Source organism: Kryptolebias marmoratus, linkage group LG21 (genome assembly GCF_001649575.2).
Source record: "Kryptolebias marmoratus isolate JLee-2015 linkage group LG21, ASM164957v2, whole genome shotgun sequence".
Lineage (NCBI taxonomy): Eukaryota > Metazoa > Chordata > Actinopteri > Cyprinodontiformes > Rivulidae > Kryptolebias > Kryptolebias marmoratus.
In genome coordinates this window covers 22,490,537-22,500,191 of record NC_051450.1, presented here as the reverse complement: position 1 = coordinate 22,500,191, position 9,655 = coordinate 22,490,537, and the positions used below count along the sequence as shown (strand labels likewise).

Below are 9,655 nucleotides of genomic sequence, written 5' to 3'. Positions count from 1 at the left end.
TTGAGTTAATTAGCTGATTAGAGTGTGGTACCAGGTGCCATCAATTTTGAACCTTTTCACAAGATTCTAATTTTCTGATATGATGAATTTGAGATTTTCATTTGTTGTCATTTGTAATCATCAAAATTAAACGAAATAAACATTTGAATTATATGAGTTTGTATGTAATGTATGAATATAATATACAAGTTTCACTTTTTAAATGGAATTACTGAAATCAATCTACTTTTTCATGATATTCTAATTTTATGACCAGCACCTGTAAACTTTACGTCTAGAAGAAACCAGACATGATCACCTGCCCAACATCATCCCCACAGGAAAGCACAGTGGTGGTAGTATCATGCCATGAGAGCATTTTTCAGCTTTCTGTTGATTTGCTTTTAATAAACGTATAAAATTGTCAGATCTTGGTTTCATTGTGTGGGGTACTAAGTGTAGATTAAAGAAGTTTGGCTGCGGAGTGACAAGTGAGAAGCTACTGATGAACGAGTCCCCAACCCCCCCAAACCGTTCAGGTCTGAAGACCTTCTGGACCCACAGGACTCAGAAGTTCTCGTGTTGTAGTTCAGCCGACAGACACTAAACACCTCAAAGGAAAATCAAGAAAAAGCAGAAAAGGAACCCAAAGTTAGAACGAAGTGATGACAAAGATGGAGCGTGATTGCTGAGAAGAGACGGTTCTGCGGTCCAACAGAAGGGTGGAGGCTTCATGGGTCTACTGGGACTCGTTTCCTTAGCCTTAAATGAAACCAGCTCCAGAATCTGGTTCCGGTTTAACGAACAGCAGCAGAATCTCTCAGCTCCATCAGAACCCTGCCACTGATACCTCTGATGTAGAAACACACTGGAATGGCAGCACATTTCATGCTGACGAGGCGAGAATATGTGCCGCCATGTTGGTTCCTGGCAGAAGACCATGAATACCTGAATTATTCAGAGTGACTTTATTTACATTTACTGTTATCTGTTTTTGGTATTTTCAGAGTTTCTTCTCCTGGATTCTGGTTTCATGAAACAAGCAGAGAGCAGGTTTGAGGCAGCTCCTGATGAGACCATGATAAACGGACTGTAGAGCCCGTTAACATCAGGTGGTAACCAGGTGAGACCATGGGGGCGTGGCTGGGTTGGGTGTCTCTGGGCGACGCCTGGTACAACATGTACTCCCGCCTGCTGAGGACCAAACCGGTGGGCGCCATGGCTCACGGCTCGGATGACCTCACTGAGCTGGCAGAGGGCTCGGCGGTCGGACTGGCCAAGGTCCTGACCACGGCGGACCTGGTGTCGCTCGGGGTGGGCAGCTGCGTCGGGACAGGGATGTACGTGGTTGCCGGGCTGGTCGCCAAGGCCATGGCAGGGCCAGGGGTCATCCTGTCCTTCATCATTGCAGCGGTGGCCTCGATACTGTCAGGTAAAAGACTCTGAGGGACTTTTACAGTCCAAGTTTATGAATCCTTATTAATATTTATAAATGTGTTTCCCTCGAAGGCGTGTGCTACGCAGAGTTTGGTGTCCGGGTCCCCAAAACAACCGGCTCTGCGTACACCTACAGCTACGTGACGGTCGGAGAGTTTGTGGCATTTTTCATCGGGTGGAACCTGATCCTGGAGTACCTGATCGGCACGGCGGCGGGGGCGTCGGCTCTCAGCAACATGTTCGACTCTCTGGCCAATCACAGCATCAGCAGCTACATGATAACACACCTGGGCACGGTCAGAGGACTCGGTCAGTGAGAGGAAAATGCAGTTATATAACACAAACACTGATCTACTGCAGACAGAAAAGCTCTTTTTGTTGTTCATGTTTTTCATCCGAGTAAATAAACCTTTATTAAAGGTCAGGGGTGTTTCTGTTGTTTCAGGTAAAGGTGAGGACACGTATCCGGACGTATTAGCCCTTTTCATTGCCCTGCTGGTCACAGTGGTCATCGCTCTCGGTGTGAAGAACTCGGTGAAGTTCAATAATGTCCTAAACGTGGTCAACCTGGTGGTGTGGGTCTTCATGATCATCGCCGGACTCTTTTTCCTGTCAGCCAGCAACTGGGAGGGCGGCAACTTCCTGCCATACGGCTGGTCAGGGGTGAGTCATTCATGGCTGGTTGGATGGTTGGTTTGTTGGTTAGATGAATGGTTGGTTGGTTAAATGATGGGTGGGTTGGATGGTTCATTGGTTGATTGGGTTGTTGATTGGTAGTTTGTTTGGTTGGATGACTGGTTGGTTGGTGAGTGAGTTGGTTATTTATTTGGTTTCTTTTTTTTGTCCCCAGATCTCTGCATTGACACGATGTTCTCTTACAGTGCCATAAATGATTGGCAAATTTAAAAAAAAAAAACATTAACAAAACAAAAGAAACAAAAAAAAACCTGATGTTTTTTTTAAATGAGTCTAAAACCAGATTTTCTGTGACATGTTTGCGTTCAGGTGATGCAAGGTGCAGCGACATGTTTCTACGCCTTCATTGGCTTCGACATCATTGCAACAACAGGAGAGGAGGCAAAAAACCCAAACACCTCCATCCCTTACGCCATCACCGCCTCACTGGTCACCTGCCTCACCGCCTATGTGTCGGTCAGTACGGCGTTAAAGATGTCTATGCTTTAAAGACGGTCTCTTTTTTATAAGGAAACATGGTTGTGATGGCTTAGTGTTGGTTTGGATAAATACTACTCTTGACTTTTGTTTGAAGCCCTCAGAGGCTTGGACTTGTCCTGATCTTAAGAGACTCTGGTCTTGACCCAGTCTTGGGTTAGGTGGTCTTGGCTTTAACACATCAGGTGTATTCTCACATCTGTCTCCTCCTTTGCTCCCAACAGGTGAGCGTGATCCTTACCCTCATGGTTCCCTACGACCTGATCGACGGCTCGGCTCCTCTCATGGAGATGTTTGCCGTGCACGGTTTCTTGTGGGGGAAATACACGGTGGCTGTTGGCTCCATAGCTGGACTCACCGTCTCCCTGCTGGGCTCCCTGTTCCCGATGCCCAGGGTCATCTACGCCATGGCCCGGGACGGACTGCTGTTCAGGTGAGGAGGCAGGAAACACCCGACCAACTCTTCCAACAATATGTCCATACCCCCCAACTAATGTTTGGTTAAATGTCCGTCAGCACAGAACCACAGGCCTTCTGTGTCTTTTAACAAGCTAGTTGACCTCTAGTCTTGGTTGGTTTACCTGGCTTTTAAACGTAGTCCGCTTCATATTAACCTGATTATTTAATCAGAAACCAGCTTTGATGTGTGTTTGGAATCATTGTCCTGTTGGACCCAACTGTGTCCCAGTTTCAACCGTACAGCTGTACCTTAAATTTGTTCCCAGTTCTAAAAATGATTGAAGTTGTAGAATTATTCCATCCTGGAGAAAGAAGAACAACATATTAAAAGCCCAAATGACTCTTCCCATGATGAAATCTTCTGTGTGTCTGTATCCGAAGGTTCCTGACACACGTGTCAGCGCTCACACACACTCCTGCCGTGGCGTGTGTGGTGTCAGGAAGCTTTGCAGCCATCCTGGCTCTCCTGGTGAGCCTCAGGGACCTGATTGAGATGATGTCCATCGGAACGCTCCTGGCTTACACCCTGGTCAGTGTGTGTGTGTTATTGCTGCGCTACCAGCCCGATGGACAGATTGACACATACCAGTTCAACTCCGAGGACGACATGGACAACTTGAAGCATCAGAATGAAGAACCCACCAAAGACGACCATGTCCTGATGGAAGGGGCTGATCATGACAGGTCTTACCATGGCGGAGGGACTGAAGGAGAGGCGGACGACTCTGAGTTCCACACAGGCCACGCCCCCCTGCTGAAGAGGCTTCTGGGAGGTCATTACTACACCCTGAGGGTCCGGCTGGGAATGCCAGATTCGTCAGCACGTCCCACCCCTGCTACCGGCCGCATAGTGACCAGGTGCACCCTGTCCTTCTTCTTCATGTCCTTCTTCCTCTGGTCCACCATCATCTTTGGAGTTGAGCAGGGCTCGGGGCTCGGGGCGGCGTTTTCAGGCCTGATGGCCACACTGATGATGGGATCTTTGGTGAAGCTTTTGATTCTGATCGTACAACAGCCAGAGAGCCCGCAAAGGCTGCCCTACATGGCGCCCTGTGTGCCCTTTGTTCCTGCGGCGGCCATATTGGTCAACAGCTACCTCATGCTCAAGCTGTCTCCTCTCACCTGGGCCAGGTTCACCATCTGGTGCCTCATAGGTGAGCTGAAATATTTTGATTGATGCAGCTAATTGATGATTAAAGTATACAAACATCACCTTTATTGATGTATGACAATAGTTGTTTTTATCTCTTTGCATCATTTAAGGCTAAATATGCTTTTGACAATCATTTTAAAATTTAATTTGGTTTCAGACTCAGAACTGCATTAAATGTTGACACTGAGAACCTTCAGGAGGGAAGGAAGGCAGTGATCTGCGCTTGAGTTTAGCTCATAAAATCAAAAGGAGCCACTCGATGCAGTTTTAAAAGCTTGGGGTTCTGTATTCTTCAGTTTGAAACATGAACTCATCTTTATCCTTAAACAACATTTTAAATTAAAATTATAGACTCCAAAGCTGTGGTGTCCAGCTGGTCCTGGTCCTGGAGGACCTCCAACCTGCAGGTTTCAGGTGTTTCTCTGCTCTGACTCACCTGATCAGGATTCTGCAGAACTTGAAGATCTGCTGAGGAGCAGAGAAACATCTAAAACCTGCAGGATGGACCTCCAGGACCAGGACCAGGACCAGGACCAGGACCAGGACCAGGACTGGACACCACCATCTTCTCTCTCTGCTGTCCTGAAATTAGCTACAAGCAGGACAAACCTGACACATCTTGACATTTGTTGGCATTTTAATTTAAAGCACTTGTCTACCATTTATTTAAAGAAATCCAGACCTTAAACTGGATCTTGGAGTCAGTATCCTGTCCTCCCAGTCTATCACCCTGACCTCATCTTACTGACAGATTTTCATATTTCTCTTTCTTCCCCTCAGGTCTGTTGATCTACGGTTGTTACGGAGTTTGGCACAGCACGCTGGAGCTAAACACCCGCGAGCAGCAGGCTCACGCCAGCTCCTACCGACGCTACGACGACAACCTGGACGACACCTTCTCCCCCGACGACCTTTACCCCCAGGACCAGGACGACGGACCCTACCAGGGCTGGTCTGCGCCGGAGGAGAGGGGTCATCGCTATCAGAACCAGAACGAGGACCGAGAAGACGAGCAGGAGCAGAGCCAGTATGAGGAGGACGGGGACCCGTACGGGTACCAGTCCGGAGCGGGAGTCCAGTATCCGAGCGGAGGCAGCAGGTCCAAGGGAAGGACCAACTTTGGCTTCGATGATGAAGATGACTGAATTTACCTTCACTAATTCTAAAATCTGGAAAAGCTGATCAAACTTTGGGATTTTATATCAAATGAAGCCACATTTAAAAAAGATTTGGACCAACAGACGTTTCGTCTCCTTTACTGACGCCACAGGACGATCTAACTTCTCTGTTTCTGATTGAGTTTGTTTACGATCTCTAACTGATTATTCAGCGTCGAGCCTGTTAATGTGTGGCTGTTTGATGATTAAATGTCCTTTTTGATTGAAAAGACGAAGCTGGGACTCTTTTTGTGGAGTAAAAATATCTTTTATTACTTGGAATCTCAAACAGAACTGTGATGACGTAAGCAGAAAGATAAAACGTAACGTGATCATGCAAGAGTTAAGAAAAGAAAAAAGATTAAAAATACAAGAAGGTACCTCTTTAAGTAAAGAGTCTGCAGTAAATTAATGGTTTTAAAATGTCAACATCAGTCAAACATAAACAAGAAAACATTTTATTATGAAAATCAAGGTTTGGATAAAACAAAGTTCTGATCTTTAAGAATAGTTTCTAAAGTTTCAGTCATTTTTAATATTTTATTAGCAGGAATATAAAATAATATTCTGGATTACAGAATCACAAAGGAATAAGATTTGTAACATTTTATTTGCATTTCGTTTTACTTAAAATAACGAATCAAATTTAAAAAGAGTTTGCTGTATTCTGCCATTTCACCACTAGATGTCACTAAATCCTAATGAAATTAGGATGTTTATGGCATTTATGTAAAAATGTACCAGAAATCAAACAGACAAATTTATTTGAAGTTTAAAAAAACAAGATAATTAAGTACTTTTTGTCTTTTGTTTAGGTTATCTAATAGTAAGAAAAAAGGGTGCAGATTTTGTTTCTTGTGTTTCAGGAGAAGCTTTCGGCTGATTGAGGCCTTCAGACTCGTTCACTGATGGCGTGGTTGGAGGGCCGGTCCAGCGACGTGGCCGTGTTCCCCCGCCTGGAGTAGAAGAAGCTCCTCTCTCTGCTCGGGATGCCCAGGCCGGCGACCTGGCAGCACAAGATCACGAACCCCCCCAGGACACAGAGGCCGGCTCCCACCCAGCCGGCGTACAGAGAGAAGCCGAAGGACATGAGGCGGTCCTCCTGGTGAGCGCCGATGGGGAACCAGATGGTCGAGACGATGCCGCAGACGGCTGGATTTCAGCAGAAACAAAGAAAAACAGAAGAAAATGACTTTTCAAAGCTTCATCAGCTGGAGGATGTTGACAGGAAGTACCTGTCTCATCCCACAGGAAGCAGATAAATCCAGGCAGGAAGAAGAAGAGTCGCCAAACCACGACCCGCCTTTCATCCGACTTCCTGCCTCACAACATCTGGAAGAACCTGAGTTCTCTGAATACTGAACATGTTGTTCTCTAACAGTGAAACTGCTGCTGCTGGAAAATCAAACCATTTATAATAATAATAATAATATTAAATCTTTATAAGCTTCACAAACTCTTTAAATGATCTTCAAAAGTGGAGTTCTGTGGAAAAGTTATGAATAATTAATATTTTATCTGTTTTATTAGCTTCCTGAACAACCTCAGTTTGAAGAACAGGAGTTTAATTCTGACTAAAACCAAAGAGGAAGAATATCATCTTAAAACTGCTTTAGCCTCAGAAATCTTACAGCGGTTCATGTGAACGAGATCCTGCATGTTTTATCTGTTTCTCTGCTCCAACACACCTGATTCCAACATGAAGAGGTCATTCAGCAGCTGGAGCAGAGAAGCAGGTAAAACATGCAGGACAGAAAACCTACATTTAGTTAAAAACACTGTTTTTATCAAAGTCATTTATTGTTTCTAAGCTTCTGTCTTTGCTCAAAAAGTCCAGATTTAAAGTCGCTGTTTTAAAACTCAGTCTTCTTTGGATTTGATTTATTAATAATGTGTTGTATTTTATAATCTTTTTAAATCATAAAAGTAAAACTCACGGGTAGTTCAGTCGTGTGTTTATGTGTACCTGTTTTTCTTTTTACCTTTTTAGGATTATTTCTGGTATAATCACCAGTTTGCTCGGTTCAGGAACCTTGTTTCTGGGTTCCGGGTCGGGTTTGGGGCTGAGGTGTGTGTGTGTGTGTGTGTGTCGTGGCGCCTCCTCACCCATGACGATGACCAGGACTCCTCCCACTTTGGCGCGGCACTTCTTGACGGCCGAGGAGTCGTTGGGCAGCCGGATGCAGGGCATGGACATGAGGATGAGGAGCATGGCGGGCAGACCCAGCAGGCAGGCGCAGACCATCAGGGCTCGGGACGTCTGGATGTAGGCTGAGAGACACCAAACATCTGTCTGAAACATTTCTCAGCTCACATCTGGATCTGCCTCCGAGTTGGTACCTCCGTACCGCTCGGCAGCAGCTCTTCTCCTGAATTCCTTCTTAAATGTGTTTCAGCTGAACGTCTGTTTAAATCCACCTCCATAGATCAGGGATTGAAACTCCAGGGCTGGATTCAAAAGTCCCAGAAACAGAAGATAAAACCTAAAATGGACTCCTGATCCAGCTCTCATTTCTTTATATTTTCCTTCCAGTGATCCAGACGTTCATGAGATCCTTAAAGCCGTCTGGATCAACAGTTCTCCAGACTGTCTGAAAATCTTTCAAGGTTTTCTTTAGACTTCGCCTGTTTGTTTTACTTGTTTTTGTCCTGATTGTTTGCTCCTGGTGTGCAGAGTTCCTAACAAATCTGAGGATCTGTGGAGAACTACAGGAGGAGTTTCAGGCCGAAAACCCTGCAGCAGGACCAGAACCTGAGAGATGCTCCAACCTTCAGCTGGTTGGAGCTGAACTTTTCAGTCAGCCTGTTATCTTTGAAAAAAGGGAACAAATTGTGTCTGCTTCATCTGTGGAGTTTAGGAGCCTTTTTCTGTCTGAAAATGTTCGAAAACTGACGAGAAAAGCTTCAGAAAGTTGGAGAACCGCTGACGAGGAAAGCCTGAGTGAGAAGTTCTGTTATCCACAGAGAGGTGATCTGCAGGTGAGCCACGCCCCCAGCTCCAGGTGACACTCCTGGTCAGGAGTATTCTGATTTAAAGGGGAGACTTTTCTGTGGCTCTGATGAGCCTGGATCTGCTTCCAGAAGGTTAGAAAGATGGAGTTCAGGTGAGCAAACTCGAACAATCTGAGGAACTCCTGCAGGTTTTATTCTATCAGCCGGTGCAGATTTACTGTTTACCTGCAGGTTTAAAACTCCCCGTCAAACAGCTGCAGTTTGGTTTTAATCCTCCTGGTTGAAAACTAGACACTGAATGCATATTTGTTCCTCTCAACTAGTTTTAATGTGAGAAAATGAACCTTTGTCTCTTTTTTAGCCCACATCCATTCTGTGGTTGTGTAACTTAACCTCTGATTGTTTAAAAACTGTTAAAGGTCCTAAAACCTCAGTTTAGTCACTAAAGTTCGACTTCCTGTGACCCGTTTAAACTCTGAGCTGTAGAACTACAAACAGAACCGGTTTAGTGCTCCAAACAGGTCCGTGTTAGAGCTCCAATAGGAGCTCTAAAAGTCACAACCTCTGCAGATGATTTTTTTGACAGCTCGGATTCTAAAACTGCCACCAAACAACACCAACCTGTCCAGATGTTCAGTAAGCAGGACCGAACAGTTCCTCACCTGGCAGGGAGAACATCTGGTCCAGATCCACGCAGTGGTACAGGGACGGGGAGATGACGCACTTGGCCCACAGGCCGCGCGAGCCCAGCTCGTCCGTCTTCACGCAGATGGTCACGGAGTAGTCGCACGTTCGGACCCAGTCGCTGGTTGCCGTGGCAACGATGAGCCCGACCCAGCCCGCGCAGCTGGCCGCGCTGCCCGTCAGCTGCCTGCAGATGTGCGCCATGGAGAGCCGCCGTGCGCTTTTACGCGCTCCAAAAAAAGACCAGGAGCGTCAGGGAGGGCTGCAGGAGCTGGAGTCTTCCTGTTCTCTGTCTGAGCGGTTAAAACGGTTTCAATAAATGGTTCCCAACCAAAACAGAAGAACAAATATCAGAAAACTGTGATTTACCTAAAATATCTGCAAGAAAAACTAGAAAAGGTTTGTTCTTTAATTAAGAGCCAATAAAATCTTTAAAATCCAAAGCAGTGAAGAAGTTCAGCTCGAGCTGTTGGTGCCCTGACGCTCCTGCAGGAAAACACCTAGAAGAAGAGATGTCTCTGGGTGTGGTGGAACCCACCTCCCCGCCCCCAGCCCCCCATCCAAACCAGTCAGAGGAAATCTGAGACCCTAACCAGAACCAGACCTGAGAGAAGACTGGAGCTGAAAGCTGAATCCATCAGAGGAGCGTTTCAGGAAGAAA

General features: G+C 45.9%; 2 protein-coding genes across 3 annotated transcripts in view; one reads left to right on the top strand and one right to left on the bottom strand.

Annotated features, from left to right (window-relative positions):
* slc7a14b (solute carrier family 7 member 14b) overlaps nucleotides 1–5,588 on the top strand; it is an 8,034-nt gene extending 2,446 nt beyond the window's left edge. Inside the window, exons 2-8 of the mRNA XM_017439002.3 lie at nucleotides 987–1,411; nucleotides 1,489–1,725; nucleotides 1,862–2,079; nucleotides 2,422–2,568; nucleotides 2,814–3,022; nucleotides 3,430–4,202; nucleotides 4,982–5,588. Coding sequence (XP_017294491.1) covers nucleotides 1,111–1,411; nucleotides 1,489–1,725; nucleotides 1,862–2,079; nucleotides 2,422–2,568; nucleotides 2,814–3,022; nucleotides 3,430–4,202; nucleotides 4,982–5,346 — 2,250 coding nt within the window. The 5' untranslated portion in view covers nucleotides 987–1,110 and the 3' untranslated portion in view covers nucleotides 5,347–5,588. The remainder of the gene's footprint in view (nucleotides 1–986; nucleotides 1,412–1,488; nucleotides 1,726–1,861; nucleotides 2,080–2,421; nucleotides 2,569–2,813; nucleotides 3,023–3,429; nucleotides 4,203–4,981) is intronic.
* Nucleotides 5,589–5,610: 22 nt separating this feature from the next.
* On the bottom strand, nucleotides 5,611–9,516 carry cldn11b (claudin 11b). Of its 2 annotated transcripts, XM_017439001.3 has the most exons (4): nucleotides 9,364–9,516; nucleotides 8,973–9,287; nucleotides 7,465–7,629; nucleotides 5,611–6,510 (listed from the first exon to the last, which is right to left on the bottom strand). In XM_017439001.3, the coding sequence occupies exons 2-4, from the start codon at nucleotides 9,196–9,198 to the stop codon at nucleotides 6,251–6,253; spliced, it is 651 nt and encodes a 216-aa protein (XP_017294490.1). In that variant the 5' UTR covers nucleotides 9,199–9,287; nucleotides 9,364–9,516; the 3' UTR covers nucleotides 5,611–6,250. The 2 variants fall into 2 exon arrangements, with proteins under 2 accessions (XP_017294490.1, XP_017294489.1); XM_017439000.3 differs by having other exon boundaries at nucleotides 8,973–9,505.
* Between the last annotated feature and the right edge of the window lie 139 nt (nucleotides 9,517–9,655).